The 20,991-nt window shown below is 40.4% G+C and overlaps 1 protein-coding gene across 3 annotated transcripts in view; it reads left to right on the top strand.

The window, feature by feature from the left end:
* Window positions 1-20,991, top strand: part of LOC137496564 (uncharacterized) — a 251,045-nt gene that overhangs the window by 146,792 nt on the left and 83,262 nt on the right. For 2 of the 3 annotated variants that reach the window (XM_073914489.1, XM_073914487.1), the window contains exon 1: window positions 9,647-10,545. The exons of the other annotated variant lie outside the window; for it this stretch is intronic. In XM_073914489.1, coding sequence (XP_073770590.1) covers window positions 10,501-10,545 — 45 coding nt within the window. In that variant the 5' untranslated portion in view covers window positions 9,647-10,500. Of the gene's footprint in view, window positions 1-9,646; window positions 10,546-20,991 lie in introns of those variants that run through there. 3 annotated transcript variants of the gene reach the window in all.

The following is a 20,991-nucleotide window of genomic DNA, read 5'->3' as shown; positions in this document are numbered from 1 at the left end:
GATCTCCATCCAGTCGATGGAAAAGTCTCCAAGTACATCTCAATATAGACTGAAAGAGATATTGTGAGTAATCCATCGCAGCATGTTTTTAAGCTGGTCCTTGAGCATGCTGGAGGTTTCTGAGGTAAGACTGTGAAACACAAGCATATGGTGAATGTGTGAGCAGAATATGAGTAGGAGAAACACACCAGACGTCCATCTAACACACATTTCTATCTCAAATGCTCAATCTGGACACTTATTTTTACTATTTCAGTGCTTAATCAGATTCTTCTTTACAAGTCAACCCCATAGATGCCCCAGTATCAGATGCAATTTGCAAAATCCCACTTGCTGTTGGGATAGCGGGTGAAAGGCTTAACCCCCCATGGTGATATTCGGATGAACGTTACACAACACCAAACTAGTCAAACCACAGGATTCCAAACTCTTAGGGTATCTGCACAATTAGATTTCTTCTAATCAGTATAAGATATTTCACTGGCCAAAATTCCTCCATTATCTATGATTCACAGTGTAGCAAATATAGCAGCATACATGTGTGAATAAAACATATTGTTTCTATTGGTTAATGCTGCAAATCCCAGTGACCAGCATTAAACTCAACAGCACAATATGAATGCATAGATTTCTGCTGAAAATAAATAGCATTTTTTTGCTTCTGAAAAATGTCAAAGACATAATATATAATATATTTTCAGTAAAACATCTAAAAAACATTGTTGTATAATTTTCAGACTAACCCAGCTATTTATACCTATCATGTATTGTTCTAACTGCTGCAAAAAAACATGAAATTACCCTGATATTTTAGTGAAAAAAATTTATAATAAATCATAACTGTTAACCTTATGAAGATCGGAAGGGTTAAGTTCAAGCAAATGACAATGTTATTGTTAGGGCATGCTTTGCAAGAACATATATTGTAGCATTGGGAACATATTGATGATCTAGAACATATCACTTTAAACAATTTTTTCCAATGTCCTAAAAATCCATTTTATTGTGTCACTGAAACTTGAAAATGTGAAGAAAGTAAAAATAACAGTATCCTCATAATCCTGGGTCAATGTATATTTTGAAGTATTCAACTCTAGGCTCATTCTGAAAACGTAGACCTACAATTGAAGTCAGAATTATAAGCCCTCAGAATTATTAATCCCCCTGTTTATTTTATTCCCATTTTCTGTTTAACGGAGAGCAGATTTTTTTGACACATTTCTAACCTAACGAGGGGTCTGAGGCTGTGTTAGATTCCATGTGGAAAAGTTTCTTAAAGGGGTTAAGCAGAGAGTCGGCAACATGTAAGCAGTCCAATCCAATAACAAACACAGGGGCAAATCCATAAGACGTGGTGAGAAGGCAGGCAAAATTTCAAGGCAACAATAAGCACTCCAAAACAGAACAAGAGGGCAAAGCCAGATAACGTACTTAAGCAAGGCAGGCAGGGTCATACACAGGCAGGCAGTCATAAAAGTTAGGGATGGCTGATGTGAAATTGACGTTTCGATACAGTGTCAAGGTCCTGAAGCGCAAGTGTTTCAAAACACTGCACCGGAGCATGATCCGAAACACTCAAGTCACATGACTAAACTGTTTTGAAACACCTGGTCACGTGGCTAAAGCGATTCAAAGCATCAATCAGTTTAGAAGCGTTTCGAGACCTGCCAAATCTCCATGTAACTGCCAGGGTCAATAATTATATTTGTCTCATATGGCCTAGTGAACTGTGCGTGTGCATGCTTATTATACGCTTCCAATGACTATTGGGTTCGAATCCCGACTTGTACAAATACTCGAAAATTATGGTTTTATGTATTTTAATCATATTTCTGTTTTATGTTGTAGCCTAAATAAGATACAGCTGTGCACACGCCATCAATATAGCATCATTTTTGTAACACTGTGAAACAATAATTAATATTTTTACAGTTATGTGATGGTTGGGGTTGGGTAGATGTTAATGAAATACAATAAATGGGAAATTTTATGAATAATATAAATAATTCTTGTTAACTTCTGGCCACAACTGTGTCTGATCTAGCAACAACCCTGTTTTAAGACTAAAGCAAGACATTTTTTCACAAAGTGTTTAATCGGATATCAGACCAATGTTGAAACAAAACAAAACAAGAACAAAGCAATTACGAACTGATATAAAAGCATTTCAAAACAGCTGTCTCAGCCTGGATTCGAACCCACTATACCCACATGAAAGTCGGAAACCTTAACCGCTTCACTAAATCTCTTGAAAGTGCTCTTCGACAAAGTGGGATTTAATACCTCAATTTGCTAAAATGTTCTTGCTGAAGCCGTTTCAGTGCAGTACATAAAAAAATGACCACTAGGTGTCACCATAGAGTGGGGTTTCAAAACGTTTTGAAGCTTCGACATATTTGCTTCCACTGTTTCAGTGTTTCATGAAGCCTCACTTTGCCCACCACTAATGAAAGTCTCTTGGAACAATTCTTGGTAATGCAAGTGAACCGGCAACACTTCGCAAAGAAGCATGGCCTGAGCTCTAGCTGAAATACAGCACAAACAGGAAGTGACTGCAGAGGGAGCCGAGCTGAATCAGTAGTTGGGCGAGGGCTCCCTCTGCTGACAAGGCATTACAGAACTTGGGTTCAGGAGACACTGGCAGTTCATTTACCTCCAGTGGGTCAGCAGGCTTGGGTTCAGGAGACACTGGCAGTTCATTTAACTCCAGTGAGTCAGGAGGCTTGGGTTCAGGAGACACTGGCGGTTCATTTACCTTCAGTTGTTCAACTCTGGCAGCGACTCTGGCAGCTCTGGTAGTGACTTTGGCAGCTCTGGTAGTGGCAGCAGTTTTGGTAACTCAGGTTGTGGTGGCTCAGGTGATGGCATTTCAGTACCATAAACTTGAGCTGGAACTATAGCATGAGCAGACTTGGAATAGGGAGCCATATTGTGAGCTAATGGCAAATTGGCGCTTACCCATGCGTGAGCTGGAGAGCGTGTTGTAGACACTTTATGAGCAGCAGGACTGGAGTCGGCCATCTTGTGAGCTGGAGAAATGGAGGCGGCCATCTTGTGAGCTGGATGACTAAAGACAGCCATCTTGTGAGCTGGAGGACTGGAGCTAGCCATCTTTTGAGCTGGAGAAATGGCGGCGACCATCTTGTCAGCTGGAGGAATAGAGGCAGCCATCTTGTGAGCTGGAAGACTGGAGGTGGCCATTTTGTGAACTGGAGGACTGGAGATGGCCTTCTTGTGAGCTGGAGAAGGCCCTGGAATTGCTTAAGCAGAAGTTTTGCCCATTTCTTCCACTGGACCCACAGTGAGAAAATTACCACTAATCAACAGTCAATGTACAGGGCCAGTGAAAAATGTTTTTTTTTTTTTTTTTTCCCCTGGCAGCCTTGATCTCCATTGTTCAATAAGTCCAATGTGAAGTATATCTTTTAACGCCAATTCATTCAAATCTACCAGGCAACAAAGTTTACAAAAATCAGCAACAGTGCTCAATAGTCCTCTGGCCTTGAGTCAAATCAAACATTTTGGCTACTGGGTTCATGCCTGTCTCTTGTTTTCTGTAGCTTGCAGGCCTAAAACTTCTGCTGGACTAAAGGGAGGTGAAGTATTCTGTAACGAGGGGTCTGAGACTGTGTTAGATTCCATGTGCAGAAGTTTATTAAAGAGACATCAATGAATAAACAGGTAGAGAGTGGGTAACATGTATGCAGTCCAGTCCAATAACAAACACAGGGGCAAATCCAGACAACGTAGTGAGAGTGCAGGCAGAGATTCAGTATAACAACAATCAGTCCAAAACAGATCAACAAACACGGAGGCAAATCCAGAAGACATCGTGAGAAGGCAAGCAAAAGTTCAAGGCAACAATAAGCAGTCCAAAACAGAGCAAGAGGGCAAAGACACAAAAGCACAAACAGGAAGTGACTGCCGAGGGAGCAGAGCTGAGTCAGTAGTTGGGCGAGGGCTCCCTCTGCTGGTGTGGCATTACATCTAGACATAATAGATATAATAACTCATCTCTAATAACTGATTTATCATTCTCATGACGACAGTAAATAATATTTTACCAGATATTATTCAAGACACTTCTATACAGCTTAAGGTGACATTTCAAGAGTTCACACTTAGCTGATGATTGATAATAAAGCTAGTTTGGCATGCTGTCCCAGGAGAGAGCCCTGAGCTTATAAGATCCTCGAGCCCTGGGGTCCCACCCGTTGCAAGGCGAGAGGGGAGTTAGAGCTCAGATAGATCTCGATGACTCCCCCTCTTGCTTGTTGCAGCTAAGTGTCAGATTTGGATGCTGAAAGGTGTACTCAGAGTTTAGCTAAAGTATTTTGGATTAATTGTTTAGAGTGCTTGTTTTTGAACTGTGGGAGGAAACCAGAGTACCCGGGGAAAACCCACGCGACCACGGGGAGAACGAGCAAACTCTGCACAGAAATGCTGTTTGGTTTGGAAAGGAATTAAACCAGGCGAATGCTTGCTGTGAGGCAACAGCGCTAATTGCTTGCCACTGTGACGCCCGTTTGAAAGGAGGGAAAGTAGGGTTGGGTGGGGGTGTTTCTTTAAGACGAAGATATTGAGATGAGTAACGTCTAGTTATTTATAGTGATTTAAGGATCGTCTGATAGGATAATCAGTCGTTAGCTAAAGTTGGAACAGCTGTGAACAATCATAAGCATGTTATCCACTCGAAATTTGGTTATAAATTAACTTCACTTCTAGAGTTCACACTTAGCTGATGATTGATAATAAAGCTAGTTTGGCGTGCTATCCTGGGAGAGAGCCCTGAGCTTATAAGATCCTCAAGCCCTGGGCTCCCTCCCATTGCAAGGCGAAAGGGGAGTTTGAGCTTAGGTAGACCTTGATAACTCTCCAAAGAAGCCTTTTACGCTCGGGACAGTAGCCGCGTAGCGAAGAAACCCCCCAAGAGGCACAAGATAATGCTATATCCGGCTGCTGGATATAACTTTGTGGAAGGAGTTAGAAGAGAGATGCTCTTGCTAGAGCAGTTTGAAAGCGACTGCGGGGGAGTCTAGGCAGTGGCGTGGGAAGGGCTGGGAATGACTCCTGTGGGAGTCGAGACTCTGGGAGGCTCCTGCGGGAGCCAGAGCCGGGGTGGGCAGGGCTTCCCTGGGAGTCAGGAAGGTTTTTGGGCGGTGGTGACTCTGGCGGTGAGGGGTGTGAGTTAGAGAGGGGGGGTGGGGGGTAGGAACTCAGGTGGAGTTGAAGCTAGGGGGACTCCATGGGAGTCTGAAATAAGGGAGTGAGGGCCTATGCGGAAGGAAGAAAAGGATAGTGGATGACTCAACACTAGAAGAAAGAAAGATAGCAGTAAACTTATGCTGAAGGAAGAAAATTAGCAGAGGAACTCGACGCTGTAAAAAGGAGAGGAGAGGGGGGAGAAGTGGGAGTAAAAGATATGGGGGGGGGTAGCAGAAGCATTCGGCGCTGTAATAAGAAAAGAAGGGGCTCATAAATGCCGGAAGGGAGATAGAAAGAGGGACGGAGGTTCTCAACGTCAGAAAGAAGAAAAGTTAGGAGAGTTTTTTTTTTCTCTAGTGGCCGGGAAGGGGAAGTGATTGATTGCTGGAAGTGATTGATTCAGGGTAACTCCTGCGGGAGTAAGAGTTGCGGGGGCGATACTGAAGACTAGAGCGAGAGGTGGCCGAGAGGTGGCCGTGGCATGATTCCTGCGTAAAATCAAAGCTTGTTTTAGTCACTCCTGGGGGAGTTAGAGCTGGGGAATGATGGCCTGTGGAAAAGAGAGAGAGTAGCGGAGGAACTTAACACTAGAAGATAGAATTGCGACTGAACTGGTCGCTAAAGAGAAAAGAAGTGGAGGAACTCGCGCTGAAAAGATAAGGGGGGAAGAGATGCAAAACGGAAAAGGGGATCAGAAAAAGGGGGGACGAAGAGCGGAATTACTCAACGCTGAAAGTAGAAAAGAAGGGGCTAATAAATGCCGTAAGGGAGATAGAAAGAGGGGCTGAGGATCTTAAGGCCGGAAAAGGTAAAAGGGTGGGGGGGGGGGTAGTGATACTCCTGCAGGAGTCGAAGCTCGGGGCGACCCCTGCGGGGATCAGAGCCATGGGGGGGCAGGGTCTAGCAAGAGATGGGAGAAAGGAGAGGGCGGTGAGGGCTCTTGCTAGCTTGGCAGGATCCTTGTGGGGGTAGAGAATCAGAGTGACTCCAGAGGAGTTAGAGCGGTGGAGGGCAGGAGATGAGGGGAAAGTGGAGTAAAGCTCGCGCTTGAGAGAAGAGAATATGAAAGGTAGCTAAGAGGCTACTTAGAGGGGAAATAGGAGGAAATGGCAAAGTCATGCTCGTGCCCTTGAACTCCAGTGATTGGGTGTCAGCTGGAGGCGATCAGCTGGGCTTCCTTGAGATGGTAGTGGCTGAGGCGGATGTATGATTTGAAGGCTTTGGAAGACCATCGTCCGAGGGTCTGAATCTGCCATTGGGAGAGCCCATGGTGGCAGCTGTGGTTGGCTGCCCCAATTCTGAATGAGTGGCTGGAGAATGGTTCTGGGGGGAATCCTGAGGCGGAGTACTTCTTTTAGGTGTTTTGAAACCAAAAAAGTGTTACTGGAAGGTTAGCGCCATCAGTTAAGAGGGGGTCGAGAGAGTTAGGTTCTTGGGTTCCCCCAAAATATAAAGGCTAAAAGGGGTTGGAAAGTGTGAGAAGTCAAAATGTAATTGTAGTGCCCCCTCCGGATCTGGTCTGTTTGCTTTGCTTGATAAAGAATGAAAGAGTTTCTTTATTCGTCAAAGTCAGATCAGATACGATGGGGTGGATGGAGGGGTTAAATTTAGATGTTATGGTTAATTCAGAACATCTTAGGACGCCAAAAGCCAGAGTGTATATAGCATTGAGGGTGCGAGCTGTGTGTGTGGAAAGGTATCCTTAGTGTAGTGTGATAAAGCGGGTGGCTTTGGGCAATATCATTTCTGGATAGTGTGGGACTGGTGTTGGATGGGAATCCGCCTATGGAGCCAATCGCCAAAACTTCTGGAAAGAGAAATGAGACAGAGTCAGCAATTGATTTTTTGTAACCTGATACATGTTCAGCAACTATACAAAACTGTTTATTGGCTCTAGTCCACGTTAAGCGCTTCAACTTCAGTAAGCCGCTTCAGTGTCACAGTGAACGATGCTAGATGCAGTCCACTCTTCGCCCCGCAAGATAGCCATGGCAACGATGGGATATAGTTCAAAAGGGGATGATTGTTGGTTCTGAGGATTTCGAGCATTTGGGGGGGGCCATAGTGAAGTGAACCCGCGCCCTTGGTAATATTACCCAAACCAAATGAAGGGGCTCAATAAAGAAATTAGATCAGATATGGTGGGGTAGGTTGAGAGATTGAAATTTGAGGTTAGCTCAGAACATCTCAAAAACCAAAAATGCTAGTGTAAACATGTCAAGTTTGGGCTGTGTGAGTGGAATGTATCCGTTGTGAAGAGTGTGAATATATTTGGAACTGGTGTGGAGTGTAATAGGTTAGATGGGGGTCAGCTTCTGGAGCCGGCAGTCGTGATCTCTGAAATTGAAAAACAAAGAGAATCAGAAATCAAATCTTTACAACATAATACATCTATGGCAGACATGAAAATTATTTTAGCTGATATCCATGCGAGGCATCTTAATAAGGACAGGGGCGACAGTAAATGAAAGCGCCTTAGTTAATGCATGGTTCAATAGCTTCGTTGACACCATGTGCAAGGATGGTAGGGGTGGGCGTTCGTCCCCCCACGGCATGGCAGATGGATGGAGAGCTGAGGATATGGGGCTTGTCTGGTAGTCCTGGAAAACTGGTACCTCTAGAAGACTGAGCATGTGAAGTGATAGTGGAGTTTAAACTTCTATTTATAACAGTCAAGTGGGAATTTTGTTCCTTTGTCGTTTTCACATCAGACTGACTTGCTATAATCTTATATATGACACTTGTAGAACACATGAGTCACTGGCAAATTACAATTGGACTTCTGTGCTTGATAGCATAATGTTTTCCAATAGCTGGCTAATATTTACTGGTTGGGTAATAATCTTTTAAAAAGTTAAATGGCTATTGAATTGTTTATTTTTATTTATTTATTTATTATTATTATTTATTTATTTATTTTAATTTACTTATTTTTTTATATCAATTGCCAACATCAAATTTTATAAGACTTAAAAGCGATGTCACCACTTAGTAAACTGTAAATGGAATGTTAGTAATTGGCTTTACTTAATCCATGAATAACATTTTGTTGTAATCTTAATTTTACTGAATTCACAAGCGTGTCTGGCCAATTTCATTCGTAAGGTCTTAGCAACAGAGTCGAGAGAGAGGGCGGGATCATCTCCAGTTTTTTAGAGCTGCTGCTCTGCTGAACATCCAGCAAACAAGCTGTTAAATGATGGATCGCATGTGTACTGCTAGGAGAAGGTGAGGGTTCAGTTTCATTGCAATAGCTTTGGAGTTTTGGCTGATACCCTGCTGGGGAATAGGGTTGAAGACACAGCACATGCGTTGAGAAGGCACTTTGAAGTGGAAGGTTTTGGTGTTGTTGTTTAAGCTGTTGATGAAATTGTTGGAGTTGTAGTTGTTTGAAATGGTAGTAATAGTAGTTGTTGTAGCTTGTAGCTTGAGGCTTGTAGACTGTAGCTTAAAGCTTGTAGATTGAAGCTTGTAGATTGAAGCTTGTAGATTGAAGCTTGTAGATTGAAGCTTGTAGCGTTTGTAGCTTTTGTAGTTGATGAGCGGAGCAGAGCATTCTTCAAGACGAAGATATTGAGATGAGAAAAGTTTGGTTATTTATAGTGAGTTAAGGATCGTCTGATAGGATAATCAGTCGTTAGCTAAAGTTGGAACAGCTGTAAACAATCATAAGTACGTGATCCTGTCGAAATTTGTTTATAAATAAACTTCACTGGCTTAACTAGGTTATTGGGTTAACTAGGCAGGTTAGGGTAATTAGGTAAGTTATTGTATAAGCTTGGTTTGTTTTGTAGACTTGTTTTGTAAATATATCCCTGCTGAAAAATCCAGCTTAAACCAGCCTAGGCTGGTTGGTTGGTTTTAGCTGGTCGACCAGGCTGGTTTTAGAGGGGTTTTGGCCATTTCCAGGCTGGTTTCTAGCTATTTCCAGTCTGGTCTTAGCTGGTCAGGCTGGAAAATGACCAGCCAAATGACTAGGCTGGTCAAGCTGGTTTTAGCTGGTCATCTCCCAGCCTGACCAGCTAAGACCAGGCTGGAAATGGCTGGAAACCAGCCTGGGAGTGGCCAAAACCCCTCTAAAACCAGCCTGGTCGACCAGCTAAAACCAGCCAACCAGCCTAGGCTCGTTTATTTTGGATTTTTCAGCAGGGTAGCTTAAAAGAGCTAGTAATATTTAAAAAATAAATAAATAAAAAATGTTTGTTTTCAAGCCAAAATAAAACAAATAAGACTTTCTTCAGAAAAAAAAAATCAGACATAGTACTGTGAGAATTTCCCTGTCAAACATCATTTTGGAAATATTTAAAAAAGAATAATAATAATAATAATAAAATAATAAAAATTCAAGGGCAATTTTTTTTTAAATCTGAAAACATGGTAAAAACAGGCTGCCAAGAGGGCTTTTCTTTTTCTGGATTTTTTTTTTTTTTTTTTTAGATCAGGTCAGACGGTGCTTTTGAAAACACTATCGATTGGGTTTAGGCAAGGAGGAGGGTGGGCCAGTCGATCGGTCTGTCAGTCAGTCAACAGCGGCCTCTGGTGGAATTACGTGAGAACAGCCAACTCGAATGGCACTCACAAGAGAAATTTGAGATCTCAAAAAACATACACAGCAAAAAAAAAAAAAAAAAACGTAGCTCCAGAGACGTTCTTGGCACTCTCCAAAAATGTAAATAGGTCTATGTAATCAGAATGGGACTGGGTTGGAAGTATCACATGAGAATTGAGTGATGAATTGAGCAAATTTTGAATATAATAACTTTTTTAATCCACACACATAGAAAAAAAGGCTTTTATGCTTGCTTAAAGGGGTGGTCCACTACCATAACATATTTTAAACTTTAGTTGATGTGTATTGCAGCTGTGTGAACATAAACAGCATCTCTGAATGTAAAATGCTCAAAGTTCAATGCAAAGGGAGACCTTGGTTTTTACAGAGTTAGCTTAGCAAAGCCTACAATGAACGAATTTCTGGGACTACAAAAAATACTTTCGCCCCCTGTGAGTTCACAAAGGTTTGTTTACTGCGCAACCACACTGCACATCTAAGGGCCGTGGCCAAAGGCGCTGTAATGTTAACGCAGAGGGAGAAATGCCATCCTCCTGTTATCACAGAGATTCTTAGTTTCTGTATTTGGGCTTCCAAATGACTCGACCCAAACACAGAAGTGCTTACAGTTCAATATTAATTATGTTCCAGAGAATTATAAAATACATAGCAAGCGTGATTTGACTAAAACAGCTTTCAGAATCTCTCCCACTTCAGTGCTGGATTCGGCTAAAATCTCCTCACAGATGGAGCAACTACAAGGAGACGCTGTGAACTCTGAGCCACGACCTGTAAGTGTTTTTATTTGTTAAAATTGATCATGGCATGTACAGTGTCTAGCCTTAATGGTGTGTTGTAGCAAAGATGTAACCAACGGGAAATGATGATCGCCAACGGTTTAGCTACAAATCCATATTTATCAGTCAAACTGTTGTAAACACACACACACATACACGCAGCACGTGCGTCTCTGTGTGGGACTGCAGTTTCTCTATCGGCAGCTTTTCCATATGTTTTACATCTCAGACAATGAAGTCGCAAAAGATATGTGAACGATCCATGATACTTACACAGCCATATTGCAGATATGTGTGAAAAATACACTCAAAAATACAAAAATACACTCTACAACTCCAGTGTAGCACCAAAAAAAAAATTCAATCAAGGCTCACACAGATCGCATCCTACATCTTGTGCTTTATTCTGTCAGCAGCGTCACCACAGAAAATAACTTAATCCGAGCACGAGAGAAAAAGAAAAATAAACATCGGTCCCGCGCACATGCGCTTCTCGTGTTACAGGTATAAAAACACACACACATAAGCACACACACACACACACACACACACGATGACACACAAACACTCTCTAAAAGGCAGTGGCGGTTCTGGACCAGAGTAACTGGGGGGGCCGCGCAGGGGCCATTTCTACTTTTAGGGGGCACACTTTAACATACATCACAAACTATTTAAACAATTATTAAGTAATTTTTTAAGCATCACTCTGCAGTTTTCATAAACATTCATTCATTAATTTTCTTTTCGGCTTAGTCCCTTTATTAAGCTGGGGTCGCCACAGCGGAATGAACCACCAACTTATCCAGCATATGTTTTAAGCAGCGAATGACCTTTCTAGCTGCAAACCATCACTGAGAAACACCCACACACTCATAAACCACGGACAATTTAGCTTAACCAATTCACCTATAGCGCATGTTTTTGGACTGTGGGGGAAACCGGAGCACCCAGAGGAAACCCACTGCAACAAGGGAAGAACATGCAAACTCCACACAGAAATGCCAACTGACCCAGCTGGCACTCGAACCAGCGACCTTCTTGCTGTGAGGCGTTTGTTCTACCCACTGCGCCAACGTGTTAACCTGCCTTCATAAATAAGTTAATTAAATAACTTAAACTCGAAAATAATCTTTCATGTTCATTTATTTGACAAGTAACTTTGAATTGTAGGATAACACATTTCTAACATTCAAGTACAGCAAGGCACATTTTTACACCTGTAAACTTTAATAGATGCAGTTGAAGTCAATTTTTTTTGCCCTCCCAATAATTTAAAATAATGTTTCCCAAGTGATCTAAATCAAACCAAGGAGATTTCACAGTATTTCCTATAAAACACAAATAATTCATCTGGAGTCATAATAAGTTTTATTTCTTATAATTTATTTCTTATTTTTTTAAAAACATTTTAAGTCAGTGGTATTAGCTTCTTTAGGAAATAATTACTGTATATTTTATTGATCATCTACACAACAAACCAGTTATACAATAACTTGACTAATCATTCTAACTTTCCTAGTTAGCATAACCTAATTAAGTGTTTAAATAACACTTTAATCTGAATCAAAGACTAGAATATACTTAAAGGGACTTTGTCTGTATACAACTGTCTTGCTAAATAACTAATAAAATATAATGCACTGTCACCATGGGAAAGATGAAAAGTAGTTATTAGAAAAATTGGTTAGTTAAACTATTATGTTTAAAAACGTGTTGTAATAAATCATGTCTCATCTAAAACGAATAAAGGCAAAACTAAACGAGTTGATTATGACTTTTACATGAGCGTGACTGAAAAATAAACTGGATCACTGTTTCATCTTTTCTCCTGTACTTGCCGACTGTTCAAGTACTGTTAGTTCAAGACTGCATTTCCTAACATAAAACTATGTACAGTCAATTTCTGAATAATAATAGCCTCTGCATAGCCGAGCACTTCCTATATAATAAAAGTTTTGAAATCGCTATTGTAAACAGAAGTCTAATATAATCAACAGTGGATAATTTTATAGTGTTTCATAACATGTACATGACTGTTGTTTAATCTTTTTATTACCTGTGTCAATTTTGGGGTTAACTTCTGACAAATGCCGAGAACTGAAGTGCACAGCACTGTCACTGAGAGAGGGAGAAAGAGAGAGAGAGTGAAAGCGTGCGAAAGCAGAGAGAGCGAGTGTGCGCCATATGACTGTGCGCGACACTGAGAGCGCGCATCCCCGATGGCTGATCTGGCTTCTCCGTGGCATTTTGACTCAAAAATAGAGAGGGTGCTCGCTGCAGAGCCATTTGAGGAGAGCTGAGCTCCAGCGAGGGGGAGCATGAGCTGTCGCTCCTCCTCCTGTAAGCTGTTTTAATGCGTACACCAACCCCACCCCTAACCCTACCCCCAGTGACATCACTCATAGAAGAAGTGCAAAATAGTGGAGCTCAAGCTTAAGCTCCCCCTCGCTGGAGCTCAGCTCTCCTCAAATGGCTCTGCAGCGAGCACCACTTGCAAAAATACGAGTCCAAATTTAGCGGGACCAGAGGGGGGGCCAAGCTTGTTGACAACGTGCGTGCTTGAACGGGCGTGACGTGAAGCCGATCCACGAATCACAGCACATTATGACGATGACCAATCAGTCACTTTAGGGCGGGCCTTTTAGAGGAACTAGGAAATATGACAGTCATTTTCATGTTAACTGAGTAGCTGTGTATAATCAAATTGAGATATATGAAAAAATAACATGATTTCCTTCAAGTGAAACATGAGCACACATTGCTTTGCATCTTATTAACACAACCAAGCCTTAGAATTACTTTCTGGACCACCCCTTTAAGGTTAAGCTTGTGTAATTAAGAGATAATTCAAATAATGGTAGATGGATATATTTTTGCCTAGATATTTGTCTCTATTTTACTGTTCTTGGGGCAGCAAACTGGGTAGCGCTGACTCTGTGTCCACGTGGGTTTCCCCCTCAAGTCCAAAAACATGTGTGTAGGTGAATTGAGTAAGTTAAATTGTCCAAAGTGTATGTTTTTGAATGAGAAATTATGGGTATTTCCCAGTCATTAAATTGCGACGAGATTTCTTTGTCAAGGTAAAAAGTTGTCTTGTGAGTTGAGATGTTAGCATGATGGAGCGCAGATCAAGCGCTTTGCATAGTCCTGGTATAGATGGCCTTTGTGATGCACATATGACTCGGTTGGGGCGGGCGGGTGTGACGTAGGCGCTTTTTTTTCTCACCGGAGTGAGATGTGCAGAAAGCTGCATTAATGAAGTGCAGTACAGATATGTAAACGCTGCAATTAAACTATTAATTACCTTTGTGTAGGACTTCTAGCCGCAATTTGCGACAGGACAGTCCACGTAGCTGATTGACACTATTTTCGCTGCACCTACAAATTTCTCTAAGAGCGCACACATACTGAACAGCTGGAGACTCAACATACCCGCCTTATTCATTACCAAACACATTTATGCTGTATGGAAAAGCGGACGTTTTCTTTTAATGGTTCAAGTAACCAAACAAGGACTAAAAAACACTTTAATTTTGTCATGTGGCACAAGTATTTAAGCATGCATTTAATTATGTTCACGAGAGAGAAAGCGCAAGATCCACCATGTAACCAATATCATTTGTGCATCATACATCATGTGCACAAATAAAGCCATGGACATTACATTAAGATGCCTAATTGATTAAAAAGGCCTAGATAAAAAGAATATGGCCAAATTAGAGCGTTTCTGTAGGAAAACAACTTATCAAAAAGAAAATAAAAAAATGAAACACTGCGAACAGAATAAATACAGGAATGGAAAAAAGAGCACTCTATTATCATCAGCTGTCAATCAGCGCCCGCTTTTTTTCCTGGTCATTTTTTTTTTTCCTGGTCAATATAAACTAATGTAAAACTATTGCATACGTAAAATGATGGCTATTATTATGGAAAATGCATACATAAAAAATGGAAGTTCAATACAAGTAAAAAAAACACCTAAATTGTTTGGCATTTTGTGATTTTTTTAAACATTGTTTTTTATGAAAATCTATCTTTCATTCATGTATTAGAAAAACATTTAAAGACTATTCCATTCATATGTTTCATCATTAAGGCTTTCTTTAAAATAGTGTAAGAATCTCGTTCTTGTGAAACCAATCTTGTGTCTTGTCTCTTCTCGTGGAGTAGGCGTCTCATTACACCCCTACTTAATATTATAATTTTTTGGATTTCGTTATTATTATGTTATAATAAAATGATCAAAGTAGTGTTCTGTAATTGATTACTTCAAACTAGGTGCAAAAGCAGCCTCATGATTGTGTCTGCAATTAGTATGATATACATTGTGTATGATATACATATATATATATATCAATCTGATGGAAACACACCTATATTTTCCTTTGGGATTTGTCTTTTTTTTTAATATATATATATATATTTGCTTCACGTTATGATGGAAATCTAGCTAGAAACACTTATAATAAATTGTTTACAGTAACTGCTCTGTGGTAAAGCTAATGAAGACATTTCAAGTTTTGCACTGTTACCAATTCTGTTCAGAATTTTTATTGACAGAATTTCTATGCCTTCAGCATTGGGCCCAAGGGAGTCTGGTTCGGGGGGCACAGGATTTGATCTCTGTTTTACTCAGATGATATGGTTATTTTGGCTTCATTGGACACGGACCTTCAGCATGCTTTGAGGCAGTTTTCTGCAGAATGTGACACAGCTGGGATGAAAAAGACCTCCAAGTCCAAGGCCATTGTTCTCCACCAGAAGAGGGTGGCTTGCCATCTCCAGGTTGGAGGAAAGTCCTTACCTCAGGTGGAGGAGTTCAAGTATCTTGGGGTTTTGTTCTTGAGTGAGGGAAAGATGGAATGTGAGATTGACAGGCAGATCGGTGCAGCAACAACAGTAATGCGATCGATGTACTGGTCCATTGTGGTGAAGAAGCAGCTGAGCCTAATGGCAAAACTCTCAATTACGTTTAATCTACATTCCTACTCTCACCTATAGTCATGAGCTTTTGGGTCATGACCAAAAGAACAATATCTTGGATATAAGCAGCCGAAATTGGCTTCCTTCGCAGGGTGGCAGGGCACACCCTTATGAATAGGGTGCAGCTCTGTCACCTGGGAGGAGCTTGAAGTAGAGCCACTGCTCATCCGCATCGAAGGAAGTCAGCCGAGGTGACTAGTGATGCAAAGTTTGGATCATTTTAATGAACAAATCTTTTTTTGAGTAATTTCGTTCATTTGGTTCAATTTGCCAAAAAAAATATTCAAGTGTTCCGAATTGCTTCCGAACACATCTACAACTAGCCCAAAAGGTTGATCACAAATTAGTCATAAATAGAATACTATAAAAAGGAGAAAATAATAATTCAATGTGTACCTGCTCTTTTGTCTATGAAGGTATTGCTGTCTCTTTGCTCAGCTCACCTCTTCATGTCTTCAAATGTCAGTGATTCTTTCATGTTTTACTGACAGTCACATATAATCTTACACAGTCTGAGCTGATAGGAGCCATGATAATTAGTTCACCTTTCAATTCAATTCTTTTTCCGGCTCTAAACGCATATGATTGGCCCGTGAGGAACGAATGACTCAGACTCGATAGAGGACTCGAGAGATGAACGATTCAATTTTTTTTTTCCGGCTCTAAATGCATATGATTGGCCCGTGAGGAACGAATGACTTAGAACCGATAGAGGACTTGAGAGATGAACGGATCAATTTTTTTTTCCGGCTCTAAACGCATATGATTGGCCTGTGAGGAACGAAAGACTCAGACCTGATAGAGGATTCGAAAGATGAATGGTTCAATTCTTTTTCCAGCTCTAAATGCATATGATTGGCCTGTGAGGAATGAATAACTTAGACCCGATAGAGGACTCGAGAGATGAATGGATCAATTATTTTTCTGTCTCTAAACGTATATAATTGGCTTCTGCCTTTCCGCGATGAACGACTCAATTGTCTTGAAATAACCGATACTACCTGCAAAAATGTGCGGACGCAGGAATGACGAATCACTCCCTGAGAGGACTCGTAGTTTCCAAGTCATATTGAAGATTAATTCAAAATTAACGAATCGTTCATGAACGACTTACCACTAGAGGTAACTTGTGCATCTGTTTTGGATGCATCCTTAACGCCTATCTAGGGAGGTGTTCCAGGCATGTCCCACTGGGAGGAGTCCTAATGAATACCCAGGATAAGCTGGAGGGACTATATCTCCGAGCTGATCTGGGAATGCCTGCAGGATCCCCACAGAGAAGCTGAAGAAAGTTTCTAGGGAGAGGAAAGCCTGGAGTTCTTTCCTGAGAATGCTTCCCCCAAAACCCGACCCCGGAAAAGTGGAAGAAAAATAAATGAAATGAAAAAATTATCACTGAATAATACCTTTTGTTTTTATTAGATACTTAACTATTGTTCCAGAGTAAAAATATATATTACACCACACACTATTACATACCCCAGGTCATTGTTACTCAATATATATATATATGAGCACACACTTAGAATTTTTGTTCTTGGTAAAATATTTATAATGAATAGATTGAAAAATACCAGGAGATTGATGTCAAACTTAAAAAAAATATATATAGATATAGTGGAGGGTAGTGAATGACAGAGGGATTTACGTTTACATGGGTCCATTAGATTATGGTAGTGACACTTTTTAAAGAAATACTACATATCTTTATCTGAGTCCACCATTGTTGTTTTGGTTCTGGTTGTATAGTACTTTCAGCATGCATGCCTACAAACTGCCTTCAAAATGTCACACTGAAATAAATAAATAAACTGTAGTTTAATTAAGTTTTGTAGATTGCAAGTCCTCTGCTACAGTCAGGCACATATTTAATATCTGGGTCGTTAAGAGCTTCATTATTCTGAAAGAATATCTCTAATTAAAAACCATCATAAACAACATGCGTATGACGAAAATGAATAATTGATCTAGACAGCACTTAGTGTGTTATCTCTAGACCAGTGTCCGTGAATAACCACATATGACACAGATATGCATTTTGTCACAAAGGCATGGTGAAATTCAGCATGCAGTGAGCAGCAATTGCAGCATCATTATAGGTATTATTGCATTAGGATTTTCAAAATGTAGCTATATAGTTAATTCATCATGCATGTAAGCAGATATTTGCATATTATTCCAATCTATCAACTGATAATTACTCAGAAACGTGTCTGGGGTAACTGTTAAATGCCGAGGTGGGTTGGTTTGGGCCATGAACTGCCAGGCCAAGCTGTCTAAACTATAAATCTTCTTAGTCCGAAGGGAGGGAGGGAGGGGGGGGGGGGGGGCTGTTAAATTGGCATGCCGTCTGTTATCATGCATGTGTTAGTGTGTCTCACATAGATACATCACTATCCCCATAGTACATTAAACCTTCTCTGGTAATTTTCTGATTTACATGTTAGTTTCCAATCAAGACTTCAAATTTAACATGGTGACCCCATGTATTCTAACCAGGAATCATGTGGCATGAAAAATCAGGGGCACCTGCAGGATTTTATTCCAATGCACAATAGTCCCTTTATTAATCTGAGATCGCCCCAGCGGAATGAACCGCCAACTTATCCTGCACGTTTTTATGCAGCGAATGCCCTTTCAGCCGCAACCCATCTCTGGGAAACATCCACACAAACTCATACACTACAGACATTTTAGCCTATAATTCACCTGTACCACATGTCTTTGGATTGTGGGGGAAACCGTAGCACCTGGAGGAAACCCAAGCGAATGCAGGGAGAACATGCAAACTCCATATAGAAAAGCCAACTGACCCAGCCGAGGCTCGAACCAGCAACCTTCTTGCTTTGAGGTGACAGCACTACCTACTGTGTCGCCCTATTTTTTATATTTTATTGTCTTCATAATTAAAGCTATAGACAAATTCCTGCTTGACATTTTAGAAAATATTTTGCGTAGCTACCCAGTATATTTTAAAGATCACAGAGAAAAGAAAAAAACACAGAAACATATATAAAACAAGAAACTTATATTTAAATGAATAGTAAAAAAAATTGTGAAAATTGCTCATTTTATTTTTATAAAACATTTTAATTTATTTATTTTTGAGTAAAAACAATACCAACAATTAAGAATCCATATTTGTTTTATTAATTCATTAATTTTACTTGTTTATTGAAGCATATATAGGCTATAATTTAAACCATACAACAGTACCTTGGACAGCTACAGTGCCACTAAAGCTTTTAAAACAAAAGTCCAAAAAAGTAAAGAAAAATTTGACTTTCTCTGGTGACGGCCAACATCACAACACGCCGTAACCATCCTTTAGGTGCTTTAACCAGCATTGAATTACAAAACAAGCCTCTGGCTTGATTAAAGTGCAGTTATTTCCTGCAAGAAAAAGTCTGCAAGTTTGTGTTTCATGGATATAGAATGTATAGGATTGTGGACATTGATGATGTTAAGCGTGTCCTAATTCAATGCAAAGCAGAACAAAAGTCTTTCAACAGTGCATATAGCTGTTGGTAAAGTTCTCTCCCGGATCAGAAAGAGTTTTTGTGCTACCAAAACAGCACTGCATGCAATAAACTCACATTCAGTCAGGCGAAGTAAAGGTCTCTTTGCCTAGGATGTCAATCTAATTAATCAAGCTCTAGCCACAAATAAAATAATTGGCTATTTTATTGTTTTAAGATTTTAGATGAAGAGTTAGTAACTTTTATTTTACATGGTTATATTTAAAAAATAACTTTAATAACGAAAATATGTTCGTAAGAATGTGGTGGGCCAGTGACTCTGCCAGAGTCTATGGTTTTAAAACCCTTTTGAAAACTGCATCGTTTAGACCTGTATTATTTTTTTATATATTAAATGTATTGTAGTTCACTTGTGAATGTCTGATAACTAGTGCCCTTCCATTAAGTCAGCTGCGGCAACAGAGCCGCGACATCAAAATACAGAATCTGTCGGTACAGTTCAGCATGGTTGTCTCCGTGAAGAGAATTCCAGGCAAAGAACGATTTGTAATCATGAAGTGCCATTTTAGGCTCAGTGGAGAAACAACAGTAACCGTACCAAAGTGTTCTTAGAAGGATTTGGCACAATAGTGGAAAAGCAGGCAGCTGTAGTATATACTGTTTAATAATCAATTTTAACTATGTCACAAATAAAAAATAAAAAAAGTGCCATTATTCCCACTCTACCATGGTAGGTACACACAGTGCGTACAGCCGTACGGCTGCACTGTGGAAAATTATGTGTAGCAAGAAAGCAAAAACACCACAGACTCTAGAATCAGAAGAGGGTGTGTCAGGGGAGTAATATTTACTCACACAGTATCTACTACAAAGTCTTCTTTACAATCCGATGTACCCCACTCCCACCCAGGTCACACCAACAGAATCCAGCTGGTTTCTAGAGTACTAGCTTTACTCACACTACTCTAAATGGGATTTAATCCAATACAGTATATTTAGCTAAGAGGCATGTTAGCTAACAAGTCCAAAGCCTGTAGCATCAGCAACTCATAATAGCAGGCCTTTGTTACTCTCACCCCTTAAACCTTTCTGTGATTCAAGTCACAGCAAAGGAACCCTTTCAGTTCTATCTAGCTCACAAAGACCACAATTCTTAAGGCCAAAAAGTGACGTTTACTCAAACGCCTATTATTAGCTGACATCAAATACACTCATTCATCTAAAATATTATTCATTATAATACAAAGACGGTGACACGGTGGCTCATTGGTTGTTAATTTCACCTCACAACAAGAAGGTCACTGCTTCAAGGATGGGCGTAAATCCCGGGAGGGATGGGGGGGGCGGGGGGACATGTCCCCTCCCATCCGAGGGTTGCCCCACCCACCCCAAAAAATAAATTATAAACCATGAAAAACTCTCAATTGTGAAAAATATATGTATATATAGCTAAAATAATTGCCTAAGTAGAAAGAAAACCACATTTATAATTTAAAATGCATTTAGAAACAGTTGACTTACCCCTCCCCTTCCTCAGAGTGGTTCGGTCCACTCCGTGCTTTCCCTCATCTCACCAACTCACACACACACACGCACGTCGGGTGTGTGGCTGCGGCTGAGTTAATGTAGAATTTCAGTAAGAAAGTGGGGTTTTTTTATCCACCTTAAAAAAAGCAATTCTCTTCAGTGTAGTTAATACAGACTCGTTCATAAATTAGTTGCGACAAAAATTATAATTAAGGATGTAATTGTCCATGAATCTGCTGTATTAGTGATTAAAAATTACTTATCTAGTTAATGTTAGCATTTTGCTAACGCTAAAGCGTTTCCCATGCATTGTTATATTTATGACGACTTGGCATAATGTTAACTTAACATTAACGACCTCAATTAGCATATTGTTTTGCTGTGTATTAGCTAAATGAGCACTGCTACACTGAGCACACTAACCCCACTGTATCAGTTTCTATTCTGTTTT

The sequence above is a fragment of the Danio rerio genome, chromosome 10, assembly GCF_049306965.1.
Source record: "Danio rerio strain Tuebingen ecotype United States chromosome 10, GRCz12tu, whole genome shotgun sequence".
In the NCBI taxonomy this organism is placed as follows: Eukaryota; Metazoa; Chordata; class Actinopteri; order Cypriniformes; family Danionidae; genus Danio; species Danio rerio.
Note: the sequence above shows the minus strand (reverse complement) of the source record. Positions and strands in the feature narration are given on the sequence as shown.